The sequence below is a fragment of the Babylonia areolata genome, chromosome 11, assembly GCF_041734735.1.
Source record: "Babylonia areolata isolate BAREFJ2019XMU chromosome 11, ASM4173473v1, whole genome shotgun sequence".
NCBI classification, from domain to species: Eukaryota; Metazoa; Mollusca; class Gastropoda; order Neogastropoda; family Buccinidae; genus Babylonia; species Babylonia areolata.
In genome coordinates this window covers 24,128,035-24,144,993 of record NC_134886.1, presented here as the reverse complement: position 1 = coordinate 24,144,993, position 16,959 = coordinate 24,128,035, and the positions used below count along the sequence as shown (strand labels likewise).

Genomic DNA, 16,959 nt, shown 5'->3' with positions numbered 1-16,959 from the left:
TTTGTTTTGTTTTTTTGACTACACTCCATGATCAGCTATTTTTGTATAGTTCATGGCTCTGTTGACTTTGACATCTACTCACCACAGGTAAGGACAAGGGCTTGGTAATAACTGAGACACCACTGGAACGACGCATGAAGGGCAAAAAGGTGGGAGACACTTTTCCTTTTTTTTTTTCTTTTAATGACCGGAAGGATGAAAAGTAACAAAAATAGTGCAACGGACAGGCATTGTTGATCTGAATCTGCACGAGTGGCCTTTATTCGCTTTCTTTCTAAAGATACCCTGCCAGTGAGCCAACCTGAAAATACAAAACACCCACAATGTTGGTCATGTAATTTTACGGTGTCCTCAAAAGCGCATCTTTCGAATGGGTGACACCTGCCTCGTCGTCCTCATCTTCTCAGCTATCCCCACACAGTATTCAACCAGATAAAGATTTTTCGTGACACACACAATTTTTTTTTTTTTTTTTTTTTTTTTTTCCTTTTATGAAATAGTGCAATGTCGTGTGTCTGCGTGTGTCTGCGCACACACATTCCCAGTTCACGGCAGCAGCTGCTGTTCAAAGCGAACCTGAGATAAGCACAGATCACGACAGAGACAGTTATCAATTCCCCACACCCATTTCTTTGTCCCCGTGGCCTATTGAAGGTGTGGTCTGATTTGCATATGGAGCAAACAGCATAAGTTCCATCGTTCTTGTGAAGAAAAGATCACTTCCTTTCAGAAACCTCACTGTGTGTCAGTTGCCAAGAGTAGCCATGATGCTTCGACTCCTTGCCTTTCTGGGTGTCGTAGCTTCAGGTAGGTTTGACGGTTCAATGATTATTCATTGTCTTAGCTAATGATGTTGGGAGAGGTAAGTTAGGTGCATTCCACTCTTCAGTGATTAGTTATTTTGGCGTTCAACAAGGGAGTGCGGAATCTTGAGGCATATTCCCTAAATCAGTTCTTTCAACAAGGGAGAGCATAATCTTGAGGCATATTCCCTAAATCAGTTCTTTCAACAAGGGAGAGCATAATCTTGAGGCATATTCCCTAAATCAGTTCTTTCAACAAGGGAGAGCATAATCTTGAGGCATATTCCCTAAACCAGTTTATTTGTTTCATGAAGGGAGTGCGGAATCTTGAGGCATATTCCCTAAACCAGTTTATTTCTTTCAACAAGGGAGTGCAGAATCTTGAGGCATATTCCCTAAATCAGTTTATTTTTTTCATGTTTTTTATATTTCACGTGAACTCAAGGTCCGTCAAGCCGTGAATGAAAATATATTATCAAAGAAGAACTTATATAATGAAAATGATAGAACTAAAAGACACATTCAACACACACACACACACACACACACACACACACACACATATATATATATATATATATATATATATAATCATTATTACACACGTTCTCTTAAAATGATAAAACATGGGATATCGCAGCCTTTATGAAGACGGCAGTGAAGTTCTGTACAGCATGTTCAGCAGGGATTAAATCTGTATTTACTTGACACGCAAGTTAACATGGAAAACGAAACTGTGACATTATTCTGTCAAAAATTCATGGACATATTTAGCTTCTGGTCAGTAACCATCCTTTGGGTCAAAATTCCAAAATTATTGTTCAGTTTGAAACTCCGTCAGTAAGATCTAGATTAACGTACTGTCAATAAATACTTTTCTCTGCATCTGTAACTTTTCTGGTGTATAAACATAAACCGCAAAGTCTCAATTGCAAAGCTGTTACGTTCATACACACACAATAGTCTTTCAGAGTAGCAGGTATTTTATCAATTAATGTTATGGCAAAATTAGCATCAGCAAAGTATATAGAAGGAACTGATATTATTGAAATGTATATTGCGTTGCCTTTTACCTTTTTTTTTTTTTCAAAGTCCAGCTGCCACTTTTGTCCAGATTTTTCTTTTTTCCAACAAGCCATTCACCTGACAGGTCATTTACTGCAAACAAGACAAAAGATGACAAGAGAGGTTTGGTTGTTGTTTTATTTATGTTGTTGTTGTTGTTTTATATAACAAACAAGGACATTGTATGAAATATCTAGATATGATTGCAGTGCTTCATAAAGGACTCGTTATTTTTTTTCTTTAATTAGGTAGACAGACAGACAGACAGGCAGATAGATAGACAGATAGATAGATACGTATGACTGAAGATTAAAGTTCTTGTGTGTAGACAGATACATAGATAGATAGATAGACAGATAGATAGATAGATAGATTTATCAATGATTGTGCACCTAGCTTTGTATATATGTATGTTATATGTATGCATGTACATATCAAATTTGTGTGTGTGTGTGTGTGTGTGTGTGTGTGTGTGTGTGTGTGTGTGTGTGTGTGTGTAATGTCATTTTTCGATGCTGATTCGCGTTTATAAAAATTCATACATATCAAGAAGAAGAAAAAAAGAAATCAAAGCACTATACATAATGATCATTTACACGCATGCACACGAACACTCAGGCACGTATAAATTACAATGACAAAAATTCAAAGCATTATACAGATGCTCCAGAACAGCTTAGAAGTCGGTCGTATTATGGGTCAGAAGCAACATCGGATAGGATGGCAATGCACACACACACACACACACACACACACACACGCCTCCCTCCTCCTTCTCCCACCCTCTCCCTCCCCCAGCCCCACCCCTCGCCCCCTCAAACATATACATACATACAGATAGACAGTTGCCATGCTTATGGCCTTGTGTCACATTTTAGATCTTTCTAAAAACCATAGACAAATTCTCCTTTGCGTAGATTCGAAATCAGTATTGCATGCTCTTCGATCTCCGAATCAAAAATTCCGTCTTGAGATAATAATCGAAATAAAACACGTAAAACATTTTTTGTCAATCAAAGGCACTCGTGTGACTTTCTTATGGGTGCTTTCGCACTGTGGGATTTCTTCAAATGAGCGGGCAGATCAGGCTGCCAGAAAGGCAGCGCGCAATTGTGTAGGCTCAGTCCTCTTCAGTATACCAATAGATCTACAAGAATGTTATAGATGTATTGAAAATGTTCCCCGTGATCGGTTTAAAAATAGGCTAAAAGATTCCGACTGCCAACATTACCGTCACTGTATAAAGGCAGTTACAACAAACAACCCCAGGGCTTTCTTGTATTATTTATCTGTCTCCCAGTCAAGGCCAATCATAAGTCTGATTTATCGATTTCGTTTGAATGCCCTTTGTACAAAATATTGCAAAAACATACAGTGTTTATGCGGAAAAGAAGTTAATGTCTATCACATACTTGTCGAGTGTCCTAGAACAAAACAACTGGTCTTTCAAAAACTCACTGACCAGTTTCCACTGAACACATCTTTGTCCGTAGGGGGGGTACCCGTTATGCCGCCGTCCCGCTATGCCGCCGACCCGCTATGCTGCTATCCCGCTTTATTCCCTTTCGCTTTTCATCACATGCGCGTGAAAGTGATATATGACAGTAGCAGTTTTCACAAATGACGTATATTATGATGTAAACACTGAATGACACTAAAACTCGCCATTTAGAGGCGGGCTCGTGCAAATGCAAACTAAATGATAAAAAATATGTATTCAGGACAAATGTAATACTTTCAATTTTCTACATTTTTAATGAGAAACAAAACCAATAACAAGCAAAAAGAAAATAGTGTGCTAGAAACGAATTTTAAAGGAAAGTTTCTTGTAAAGATCATTTCTCCACTAGTATCTATAGCCCAAAACAAGGAAATGGCGGAAACAATCTTCCAATGTACTGCAAATGTAAAATGCCCTGGTACCGAAAGGGAATAAAATCATATTACCGCAGACCCATTGTCAAACAATCTCTCTCTCTCTCTCTCACACACACACACACATACACACACACAGACACATACCCAATCACACTCAAAAAGAAATAAAAGATCATAACAACCAATGTTTGTCCCAAACAAACTTTTTTGTGACAAAAGACAATCCGTAAACGGGTCGGCACAACGGGTCGGCGGCATAGCGGGTCGGCGGCACAACGATACGCTCCCGTCCTTAGAAGATATTTATTTTGAATAATCATTCATTACTCCGATAAATCACAGAATATTTGAATCATAGTCCAGATGGTATCTACTTTTTATTGACTCACGTGTGTAAACAAAGTGAGTCTATGTTTTAACCCGGTGTTCGGTTGTCTGTGTGTGTGTGTGTGTGTGTCTGTGTGTCCGTCGTAAACTTTAACATTGCCATTTTCTCTGCAAATACTTTGTCAGTTGACTCCAAATTAGGCATAAAAATAGGAAAAATTCAGTTATTTCCAGTCATCTTGTTTAAAACAATATTGCACCTCTGGGATGGGCACAAAAAAATTAATAAAAGAAGCCAAATTATATACAAACTACATTTACTGGTTGTTGTTTTTTTTGTTTTTGTTTTTTGGGGGGGTTTTCTCTAAACTTGGCACTTTGATATGATATTCGACACAACAACAAGAGCAGTCATTTTTATCATTTTTTGTTCAAACAGGAACTTCTTTTGCTAAGAATGTAAGTTATATTTATTTTGCAAACGTTTTGGTGCAGTAGTAAAAAAAAGGGAAATTAATCTGTAATTAATGCTAGGGGACTCAACTCCTGAGGTTGAAGAGTGAGCCATCTGTGCGGTACCTGATGCCAATGCCTACGTCAGCGTCTCTGAAGGCATCTGTCAGCATGGCTGAAAACATGAGACTGAACAGGGTGGGGGTAAGAACACACCCTTGCTTGACTCCGTTGGAGACAGGGAATGGTTCTGAAGTCTCTCCGTTGTCTTGGACTCGGGCCAGCATCCCATCGTGTAGTTGCCGTATGATGGTGATGAACTTTCTGGGACATCCGTACTTCGCCATGATTCTCCAAAGGCCATCTCTGCTAACAGTATCGAAGGCCTTGGTCAGATCGACATATGTGGAGTAAAGGTTGGCGTTCTGTTCCTGACACTTCTCCTGGAGCTGCCTGGCAGCAAACACCATGTCGATCGTCCTGCGTTCTTTCCGGAAGCCACACTGGCTCTCTGGTAGGAGACCATGCTCAAGGTGCGCTATGAGACGGTTGAGTAGCACTCTGGCCAGAGTCTTGCCTGCGACGGACAGCAGGGATATTCCACGATGGTTGTCACAGGCCTGACGATTTCCTTTGCGCTTGTACAGGTGTATGATGGAAGCGTCTTTGAAGCCCTGTGGAACTGCCTCATGCTGCCAGATGAGCTGGAATAGCTGATGAAGCTTCTGAGTCAGCGCCATACCACCTTCTTTGTAGACCTCAGCTGGAATGGAGTCTGAGCCAGGGGCTTTGCCATTGGATAGCAGACGGATAGCTTTCTGGGTCTCTTCCAAAGTTGGAATGGCATCCAATGACTCACTGACTGGCACCTGGGGGAGTCGGTCGATGGCTTCATCATTGATGGTGGAAGGGCGGTTCAGTACGCTGTCAAAGTGTTCAGCCCATCTGTCAAGGATCCCGTCCTTGTCAGTGATTAGGGTAGAACCATCAGCACTGAGGAGTGGAGCAGATCCGGAGGTGGTGGGACCGTAGACTTCTTTCAGGCCGTTATAGAAGTTCTTCATGTCGTTCCCGTCTGTAAAGCCCTGGATCTCATCAGCTTTGTTGCTCAACCAAGAATCCTGCATCTGAGGCAGCTTCAGCTGGATGGTGCTGCATGCGCTCTTCAGTGTGTCTTTCTTTGAATGTGACTTGGGATCTTCAATGTGGGCTCTGTAGGCTTGGCGTTTGTCTTCCAGCAGCTGCTTGTTCTCAGTGCAGTTCTCATCAAACCAGTCTTTGTGCTTCCTGGCAGAAGGCCCCAGGCACTCCATGGCAGTGTTGTACACCGTCTCATGCAGTGCGCCCCATGCTGCCTCCACATTCTGGTTGTCCAGCACAGTGGACCCAAGGCGTTCCTCCAGGGTGTCAGCAAAGCTCTGCTTGATGTTGCCTAGCTCCAGCTTGTTGACATTCAGGCGTTTGGGTGCTTTCATGTCCTGAGGCCGTCTCTTGGGCTGGATGCAGAGGTTGAGTTTGGAGACAATAAGGCGGTGGTCTGTCCAGCACTCGGCGCTGCACATGGCCCTCGTGACTCGTACGTCCTGCCTGTCCCTCTTCCTGGCGATGACAAAATCGATGAGATGCCAATGCCCAGAGCGAGGATGCATCCATGACGTCCTGTTACGGGTAGGGAGGCAGAAGACGGTGTTTGTGATAAGAAGGTCGTGTTCGGCACATGTCTGGAGAAGTAGTTGACCATTGCTGTTACAGTTGCCAACCCCATACTTCCCAATCACGCCTTCCCAGGAGGTGCTGTCACAGCCAACTCTCGCGTTAAAGTCACCAAGAATGTTGAGCTTGTCTGCGTTGGGAATAGTGGTGATGACAGCGTTCAGGTCCTCGTAGAACTTTGTCTTTGATCTCATCCGGGTTGGTCATGGTGGGCGCGTAGGCGCTGACAATGGTGGTAAACTTCTTCCCGTTGCATAAAGAGAGTTTCATCGTCATCAGGCGATTGTTCACTCCTTTCGGGGGGCCAGCTAGCTTGCCAACGAGGGTTGTCTTCACTGCAAAGCCAACTCCAGCCTCACGTCTCTCTTCAGGTCCGCGACCACTCCAAAAGAAGGTGTAGCCAGCGCCTCGCTCACAGAGTTCGCCTTCTTCTGCCAGTCTGGTCTCACTTAAGGCAGCGATGTCGATGTTGTAAATGGCTAGTTCACTCGCAATGAGTGCTGTGCGTCTCTGTGGTCTGTCCAAGTCGCCTCTGTCCAGAAGCGTACGCACGTTCCATGTGGCAATGGTCAATGGGGTGCTCCTTGTTTTCTTCTTTCTTTCCTTTGTGTGTCGACCGCTTGAGTAGGGTCCCCGTCAGCCGCGGTATGCTGACTAGGGTGGTGTGGAGCAGGCAATGTTTAGGGCACCTTTTCTAGCCCCTTCTTCATGCCATGGAGGTGAGCAGTGCTGTCCTGAAGAGGGATGCTCAGTCCCTCAGGGGGCTGCCGATCTCCACTGCTGCTCCAGTCAGTGAAAAACGACCCTATGGCCTGAGCCGCCTGTGTGCTGGTCCGCGGCTACGACTGCCAGTGTACCCACACACCTGTCGCTTCGTCGCTCGCCTGTCGCCACAGGGCTTGGGGAAAATGATGGTATGGGATGAAGGATGAAATGATGGTATGGGATGAAGGATGACATGACTTGCGCGATGACTTTGTTTATAATGAGGAGGAGTTGCGCACCGTCGACCTCACTCTCTTGTCTGAGACCGTCTGTATCCAGTGGCAAGACGAGGTCAAGACGACTGGAGATGGAAACGGATGCAGTGGATGACCAGGATGTCCTATGTGCCTCATCCTGCCCTCAGCACTCCACAGTGCTCTGCTGCAACCGCCTTCCACTCCGTTGAACCATAAAGGTTTCTTCCGCAGAGCCCGCCGGATCCAGTCTTCACATGCTTGGGGAGACAAGCCCTAACTCACCGAGGGTTTGCGACCCATCGGCTACCCTCACCTAGTTTAGCCAGCCTGTCAAAGGAAAAAAAACTATTAAAAAACACACACAAAAACAAAAAAAACTATAAAACTAGAATGAATATAAAAGAGAAATTGAATCGACCGTGTCAACCGGGTGTAACTAAACTTGTACAGCCATATAGATCCAGAGAAAACGGCTAAATGTTGCAGTGTGATTGCGGCGATAGCGATGTCTCCTTTACCGCGGACTTTAAAAGATTGTCCGTAAAGATTTTTTGAATGCCCAAGATACACCAGAATAATATGATTTGAACAGCGTTCTCACTGTGAATACCGCAATCGATTTATCGCCCTTTAAAAAAGACATGTTTAAATATTATATTTTTGAACGTCAGTTTTTTATATTTTTGAACGTCAGTTAAGGAGGCACGATAGTGTAATGGATAAGACAGTTTCTTCTCATCCGAACACGCGGTGTTCGAATCTGCCATTAGGACCTTTTTTTTCTTTTTTTCTTTTTCTTTTAACCCGAAGCTTTATAATAAATACAGAACACATTTTAACGATTAGATTTTTTTTTTCTTTTAAGTGTATCACAAGTGAGTCTTGAAGGCCTTGCCTCTCTTGTTAATTATATTTTCGTTACAATGATTACGCTTAATCCTGTTACAGGAATGTTTGAAATAGTTATATATTACTCTCAGTTAGTTCAGTCTTTAGTAGTACTTCCTGCTCTAACCTCCGGCACTTATTTTTTATGTATCTTTTAGTGTATCTTTTAGTGTATCAGTCATTCCAAGACCTCTTCCCATCGCCCCTCCCCCACACCCCAACCCCCACGCGTGCACACAGATATACTACCCCATGCCCCCATTCTGCCTCTGTCTAATATCGCTTACCAGTGAAAAGACGTTCAACTAAAGAAAAATAGACAGATAGATCGATAATGTGTAATACACAATTGACGAGATTATGTAAGCAAAACATATATTACATATCAAGCTTTGTCTTGTGCCATGTATTTCTGATCCTTGTCCTCAACTGCGTGTGCAATATTCTTTTGTGGTTTCTGAACCTTTGGGGTTTTTTTCACTCCATACACTCAGTCCACGTTTTCCACTAAACTTGCATAATCCATCAAAACAACTTTTCTCATGATAATCCACATGCTCCTACCAGTGTTCGCCGCCGTCAGTGTCAACGACTGTCCGGCCAACCTCCCCAGAAACGATCACCTGAGGGCCTTCGGCAACAGATGTTACCAGTTCGTGCTGGACCACACACGGGAGTTTGATGACGCTGAGAATGAATGCAGACACAGAGGCGGCCATCTTGTCATCATCCGGGACCTTGCCACCCAGCGCTTCCTGTACAACACCCTGAAAAACGACCTTCATTATAATGACATTTTGTGGATCGGTTTGACGGATCAGGAGTCTGAGGGACACTGGGTCTGGGTAGACGGTCAGTGGTCTGAGTTTCTCTGTGTGTCTGTCTGTCTGTCTCTGTGTGTCTGTCTGTCTGTCTCTCTCTCTCTCTCTAACTCTCCGTCTCTATCAGTCTGCCTCTCTCTCTCTCTCTCTCTCTCTCTCTCTCTCTCTCTATATATATATATATATATATATATATATATATATATGTGTGTGTGTGTGTGTGTGTGTGTATGTCTGTGTGTGTGTGTGTGTGTGTGTGTGTGTGTGTGACTCTCCGTCTCTACCAGTCTGCCTTTGTCTGTTTCCCTCTCTCTATGTCTCTGTCTCTACTATCACTCTCTCTCTCTCAATGTCTCTATCTCTACTATCACTCTCTCTCCGTGTCTATCTCTACTCTCTCGGTCTCTCTCTACTATCACTCTCTATCTATCTCTACTATCACTCTGTGTCTCTATATCTACTATCTCTCTCTCTCTCTCTCTCTCTCTCTCTCTATATATATATATATATATATATATACTATCATTCTTTCTATACATATATGGCTATTTCTGCAATCATTCTCTCTCTATGTCTCTATCTCTACTATCACTCTCCCTTACTCCGTGTCTATATATCGACCTCTCTGTCTGTCTTTCTCACCTTCTCTGTCTGTCTGCCCCCCCCCCCCCCCCCCTCATCCCCCCCCCCCACCCCTCTCTCACTCTCTCTGTCTGACACCCTCTCTATGTATCTCTCTATCTATATATATCTGTCTCTGTCACTGTCTCTCTCTGTCTCCCTATCTCACTCTGTCTTTCTCTGTCTCTGTCTCCCCTCTCTCTCTCTCTCTCTCTCTGTCTGTCTATCTATTTTTTCTTCTTACTATACTTCATCTTTTCAAACACTATCAAAGCCATGACTAAAGCTAAAGACACACTGTCCGCCGCCACTCACAGGCACCGCACCAACGTTCACGTACTGGGCGTCGGACCAGCCTGGCCACATGGGCGGCTTGGAAGACTGCGGTGTCATGGATGTCAGTGCAGGGGGCAAATGGCATGACTACAGATGTTCGGACGCGTGGATTTTTTCCAATCAGCACAAGAGATTCATCTGTGAATTCCGTAAGTATTTGTGCCTATGTGTCCGTCTTCCTCCTCTGTTTGTGTACGTGTGTTTGGTGGGGGGCAATTGGGGGGTGGGGGGGTGGGGGTGGAGTTAAACTTATGTGTACAAGTGTGTATGAGTATGTGCGCGCGTGGAGCGGGGGGGACGGAGAGGGAAGAGAATCTCTGGATTCCAGTGATGTTTGTAACATTGTCTTAACCGACCTGTTGGTATTCCCGTTGCAACTGATTGCGTGCAGAATACCTAATGTCTTCCATATTTGTGCTAGATACGTGCAACACTTAATTAGCATTTTTATGTACCCTGACGCGGTTTCCTAAAATAAATACATCCGGTCTTATCCTTGAGTGCTGTGTCGTGTCGTGTCTTGTTAAATTGTGGGCTGTGTTGTAGTTATGGGGGAAAGGGTGTCCCGCCTCTCCCATAACCAGTGACGTCACTCTCACGTCACTCATCTGGAACACTGACAGCTGTTGTAGTGCATGCCCTTGCTGCTCGCAGCACTGAATCATCCACCTCAAGATGCCAGGGAGTTCTGCACTGCTGCTGCTGCTGAATCGCTTCGGCACTGATGAATAAAAGGTTTGATTCAAGGAACACCCCACCCCCATCCCACTCTCACCGCCGCTCTGAGATGAGGATCTTCACTGTGTCCGTGAAGCTACAGTTCTCATGAATCTGCCGACGCCGAAGGCTTTAGCATATGCTGCTTGACACGAACATTGAGGTATACAGGAAATGGAGGCTGAGGTCACTTCCTCCTTACACGTAACGCCGTCAGTCCACGCTGCAAAATGAATGAAGGCATTAGTTCTTCACCTCGTGCTTCACGCCACAGAGCTGAATTTAAAACCCTTTGAGTGCCATAGAACGTAACACGTACGTGCATATTGACGTAACTGCTGACGTCATCTGAAGAAGGGAAATAACTCTGGAAGGCTGAAAATTCACACAGTTTCTCTAGAGCGGTATATCTTCGGACCTTTTTCTCAGTTTTTGGCTTTTTGTTTTGGATATTGTTTTATGACTTGAAACATCACATTCAACTGTTTTTCCTTTGGCACTGAAGGGGTTTTAAAGGGGGAAGAGGTTTTGGCCACCTGGTGTTCCAAAGACCCGAAGGAGGGTGTGATCCGAAGTTCGAACTTCAAAACCACAATTACATGCCGATTGTAGTGTAAGCTGGAAACGCTGGATATTTTAATGGGTCGTGGCCAATGGGCACTGACATCGACACAGCCTGCTCAAAGAAAATGATGATCATCTTTCTGAACCCGTGAGCGAATTACACTGATTAGGATTTTTCATCTCGGCGAAGTCTAAAGAGTGCGATCATGGGATGAAAACTACACATATTCATATATTATTTATGGTGATTGATGAGGGTGGTGTTGATCATGATCAATACACATCATTCATAATGATGATGGTGATGACGTCAATCTTTGCTACAAACCTTGGTGCGAGATCTTGCATATGACTGATCAGACCAGGCCCGAAAGATACAGACACCCGCAGCGGTGGTGAGTGAAATGGGCCAGCACACTTGCATTCAGTGTGGGTGAAAAGCAACTGCTTCCTCCCAGTCTTGCCGGCCGAACCATGGCAGGATCTGATCGGAGCGGAAATCTCCACAGTGATACGTCACTGAGTATTGATGACATTCGGATCCTCGTCTTAACAGTCAGCACCAAAGCGATAGCAGTTAGCACACTACAGGGTCTGACGTGACGCAATAAATATATGTATGTGCGTGAGTGTGTTTGAGAGTGTGTGTGTGTGTGTGTGTGTGTGTGTGTGTGTTGTTTGTTTGTTTGTGTGTGTGTGTGTGTGTGACGCTGTGTGTCTTTTATACCATGTCTATTGATACATGTGTGCATATGTGTACGTGTACGTGTGTGTGCACGTGTTCATGTGCGTGTGTGTGTGTGTGTGTCTGTTTCACAGATCTTGTGCCACACACTACTCCAGTTGTAACCATGCCACCCACCACCCAAGCACCCGACACCGAACCACCCACCACCCAAGCACCCGCCACCGAACCACCCACCACCCAAGCACCCGACACCGAGCCACCCACCACTCAAGCACGCGCCACCGAACCACCCACCACTCAAGCACCCGCCACCGAACCACCCACCACTCAAGCACGCGCCACCGAACCACCCACCACTCAAGCACCCGCCACCGAACCACCCACCACTCAAGCACCCGCCACCGAACCACCCACCACTCAAGCACCCGCCACTGAACCACCCTCCACCCAAGCACCCGCCACCACCCCGACTCCGACCACGCCATTGCCAGCCACGACGGCGCCGGCGAGTGAACCCAACACCACCCCTGCTCCTGAGCAGAGTTCGGCATCAGTGGCTGCAACCACTGGCTCTTCAGAAGGAGGTTCGATTGACTTGCGTTCAAAATATTATCATCATCATTGTCGCCATCAATTATTGTGGTAGTAGCAGCAGCTGCAACAACAGCAGCAGAAGGCTAGTTGTGGTAGAAAGTGGAAAGTAGCAGTAGTAGTGGCGGCAGCAGCTATGTTATTGTTGCAGCATCTTCTGCTGCTGTGTCGGTTGTTAAATTGTTATTGATGCTGTTTTCATTATAGCTGCTGTTGTTGTTAATATTGTTGTTGTTGTTGTTGCTGCATGTTAGTGCCCAGAAACAAACGGATAATTGAATGGATGAAAGGAGGAGTGAGGAAGGTAGGAAGGAAGGACAAAAAGAAAACTTCAAAGAAAAGAAAGAAAGAAAGAATACCAGCTGTTGTCGTCCCTTGCAACCACTTTTTTTTTTTTCTTTTTTTTTCGTTTTTTTTTTTTTTTTTTTTTTTTTTTTTTTTTAAAGAGGATAGTACCATACAGCCATGTCTCATACAGCACACAGTCCTGTTTGATACTCACATGATAGAACTCTCTCTCTCTCTCTCTCTCTCTCTCTCTCTCTCTCTCTTATGTTGTCCTGGTTTTAGTAAACCAAGATAACACTACATTCTAATGCTTAAGTCCAAAACTAATGCTTCAGTTTTAGTCAGTCTGTATGTGCACAATGAACGTGTAGATGCTACTACCAAAAAATGTAACCATTCCCTTGTAGTGCACAGTGTTTGTCATCACTCACGTTATGGGGCCAGAGGCCTGATATCAGAATGATAACTGAATTTTGAGTTTCTTATTCAGTGACTGTGCGTGTTACAGGCTGCCCTCCTTTCAACTGTAACGTTGACTGCGGTCTGAGCGGTTACAAGGTGGATGACAACAACTGTCTGGTGTGCCAGTGCGAGGAGTAGACCATCACTTCTTGCAGAATTATAACAGTGATAATCAGAATAATAAGAATGACGTGAGACTTTTTTTTCTTTTTCTGTTTTTTCTTCTTCTTCTTTTGTTGTTGTTGTTGTTGTTTTTGGACCGCATCTCCCACAAAGCCCTGTAAGTCACACACACACACACACACACACACACTCTCTCTCTCTCTCTCTCTCAATCACACACAATTTATCCCATATGTATATATATATAGAGAGAGAGATGTACATCTGCGCAACAAAATGCACTCTTGAAAAAAAAAAATTTTTCTACCCTTCATGATAAGAAACATGCAAGCAGTAGATATATATATGATTGATACACAAACTAACAGCGTATAAGACATGTAGGCATTCATACAGGTCGAAAGCCAAAACACCATTAGAATAGCACACATATTTGCGCAGGTTTTGCTTTAATTTGAGATTCGCTTCTTCTTCTTTTTTTTTTTTTTTTTTTTTTTTTTTTGCTTCAGATTCAGATATTTTACTTGTATTCGGGTCCTCATGCGTCCAGTTCATGTGTCTACGCATGGTACATATCAAGACTCAATCCTATCATCTTGTCTCACAGTGTCAAGTTCACTGCATTGCAAATGTTGTGTGGCGTGTATGGATTTGTGCACACACAGTCCGAAACTGAATATGAATCACTAAACTGGAAAATAAGTGGTCCTGAAAAGACATTCAAATACGCACAGTTGCTTTGTTTGTTTGTTTTTTGCTCGACAGTCCACAGAACGATTTTGTTGCTGTCGTTGTTGTTGTTGATAATGAAAATAAAGAAAAACGTTGCAATTTAATTAATGCGGTCAGGCTGTTTGTTGGAAGGGAACCTGTAGTATGTGTGCACAATCTCTCTCTCTCTCTCTCTCTCTCTCTCTCTCTCTCTCTCTCTCTCATATTTGCGTGCTTATGACCAAAGTGCACGTATATGCACACACACACACACACACACACACACACATGCACACATGCACGCACGCATGAGCTCGCACGCTTATAGTTATACAAGCATACAGACAGACAGACAGAGACAGAAACAGAGACAGGTGGGAGTTCACATAAATACGTGTATGTCTCTACCAACAAGCCATTAAAACACTGGTTAAAGTCCTAAAATCTCCTGCAGAATTAGCATGACCTTTCTGAAAAGAAAAGAAAAGAAAAAGGTGGGAGGATGTCATGCAGTGTCGTCACGTGACTATGGCGGCCATGATAGAAAGCGTCATCTTGCGTGTTGTTCAGACAGGCTAGTTGGATTACTGGGAGAGAGAACTTTGTGATGGACAATAAGGATGAAACGTGTGAACTGGGATGTGGCATGGATTTACGTCATGCTCTTTTCTGATGTACCAAATCGCGATCACCACTACTTCTTCTTCTGCGTTCGTGGTCTGCAACTCTCACGTTCGCTCGGGTGTACACGAGTGGGCTTTTAAGTGTATGACCGTTTTTACCCCGCCATGTAGGCAGCCATACTCCTCTTTCGTGGGGGTGTATGCTTGATATGTTCTTGTTTCCATAACCCACCGAACGCTGACATGGATTACAGGATCTTAAACGTGCATATTTGATCTTCTGTTTGCGTATACACACGAAGGGGGTTCAGGCACTGGCAGGCCTGCACATGTGTTTACCTGGGAGATCGGAAAAATCTCCACTCTTTACCTACCAGGCGCCGTCACCAAGATTCGAACCTGGAACCCTCAGTTAGCAGTACTTCTGATCTGTGGTTGATACACACACACACACACACACACACACACACACAATGGTGTTCGATACATAGTGTGCGTCTGTGTCTGTCTTGACGTCTGATATCACCCACAAGGAAAAGACGTTAAATTCCAGAAAGACGGTCATGGCCAACAGGGATTTCTGCCACTGTGACCACCACTCCCTACTTCTGGCAGAACGGATCCAGGGGAAAAGATCATCCAGTTCCTCTTAGCATGGACCAATTATATATAAAGAAACACAAAGCGTATCACTTAAACACTGACAGAATAAGATCACAGACAGAAGTGATGGGGGCCTGGGGGAGCACATAATGCAGACACGTCAAAAAATGACGTAAGTTTTAATATCTTTGCGTCATGCTCACGCGTCTTCCTTTAGTATTTCAGACACAATATTGAGACACAAACAACTACTGAGTTGACGCCATCCCATGTGTGTGGCCACCCCCACGTTCTTTCTCCGACACTCGAAGATTGCACGTGGGACAAAGGAGTGGACATTGCATGCAAACTCATTGGCAGATATAACAATGTTTTCAATCTTCTTCTTTTTTACGTCTGGTTGGATAATTTCACCCCCAAAATATCGCCAATATTTTATGGTATTCGTGAAATATTTGTAATGTGTAATCACAAAGTGTTCATAACATGTATTACTTAATCACTACGCTGAACCAATCTTCACCATGAAGAAGTTCCATGAAATCACTGATCACATGGACGACGTATCGCCGTCACATTCAACAACTTGAGCAGTTTCACCAGAGATGCCTACGAAAGATCCTCGACATAAAGTGGCAAGACAGGGTCTCCAACCTCCAGGTCCTAGAGAGGAGCGGCCTGCCCAGCATCGAAAGCCTGCTGATCCAGTGCCAGCTACGCAGGACAGGACACGTTGTCCGCATGACAGACAGCATGACCCCGAAGATGCTCTTGTATGGCCAGCTGAAGGAAGGCCACCGTGAACTTGGAAGACCATGCAAGCGCTCCCTGGGAAACTGATGCCCTTGACCGCTCTCGCTGGAGGATGCTGTGCTCTAGTGGCATAAAGACGTTTGAAAACAAGAGAACGCTGGCCATTAAAGAGAAGCGTGAGCGAAGGAAGCAGGGCTCAACTTCTGGAGACGTTTTCCCTTGCAACACCTGTGGGAAGTGCTGCGCATCCAGAATCGGCCTCTTCTCCCATATGAGGACACACACCGACAGATAAACCTGCCTGCCCACTAGTCCGTCGGTCCGACGGGACTCCATTATTATTACGCTGGACCAGTGTTCAGCATGAAGCAGTTCCATGAAATCCCTGAATGCAGTCATGACCAGTCACTGTGGTCAGCTTCCCTCCGCATCATGTCATGGCATCGAGACCCTGCAGCTGACTTGGAATGACAGTGACAGACATGACCTGCCAGGAACCAGGACCCCACACCCCGGGCCACACCTCCATCTTCGGGGAAAGACCACAGCTCTGAGCACCTTGACCTTAAAGAGCGTCAGCCAAAAGGTCGTCACACTCCGCCAGCATTGACAAAACCTGAAAGTACCCACCACTTACAGCAGGGTTTTGTTGTTGTTGTGTTGTTTTGTTTTGTTTGGTTTGTTTGGTTTTTTTTTGTTTTTGTTTTTTGGGTTTTTTTTTAAATGAAAACAACAAAATTCAAAGACTGTGAAGGCCAGAACAGTTTTCGTTGTTGTTATCGTAACTTTCGCAATTATTTGTCCCAACTGTATGTCGTTCAGCGTGTGTGTGTGTGTGTGTGTGTCTGTCTGTCTGTCTGTCTGTGTGCGTGAGTCTATTGTCACGCAGATGCGGACAAACCAAACCTTGAGGCCTGATCCGTGACTGTTTACTTCAGCACGGCCACAGGGGGTCAAGATATCTGCCGG

At 44.5% G+C, this 16,959-nt stretch overlaps 1 protein-coding gene across 1 annotated transcript; it reads left to right on the top strand.

Annotated features, from left to right (window-relative positions):
• Nucleotides 1–648: 648 nt before the first annotated feature.
• On the top strand, nucleotides 649–14,136 carry LOC143287617 (uncharacterized). The gene is made up of 5 exons (XM_076595738.1): nucleotides 649–807; nucleotides 8,657–8,941; nucleotides 9,849–10,016; nucleotides 11,968–12,420; nucleotides 13,224–14,136. The coding sequence occupies exons 1-5, from the start codon at nucleotides 765–767 to the stop codon at nucleotides 13,313–13,315; spliced, it is 1,041 nt and encodes a 346-aa protein (XP_076451853.1). The 5' UTR covers nucleotides 649–764; the 3' UTR covers nucleotides 13,316–14,136.
• Nucleotides 14,137–16,959: the final 2,823 nt, after the last annotated feature.

What these genes read in the sequence shown, in the direction of transcription:
- LOC143287617 (XM_076595738.1), top strand. Translation starts at nt 765, where the DNA reads ATGATGCTTCGACTCCTTGCCTTTCTGGGTGTCGTAGCTTCAG. An exon ending in TCTGGGTGTCGTAGCTTCAG is followed by an intron (nt 808 to 8,656) that starts GTAGGTTTGACG and finishes TGCTCCTACCAG; the next exon opens with TGTTCGCCGCCGTCAGTGTC. An exon ending in CACTGGCTCTTCAGAAGGAG is followed by an intron (nt 12,421 to 13,223) that starts GTTCGATTGACT and finishes TGCGTGTTACAG; the next exon opens with GCTGCCCTCCTTTCAACTGT.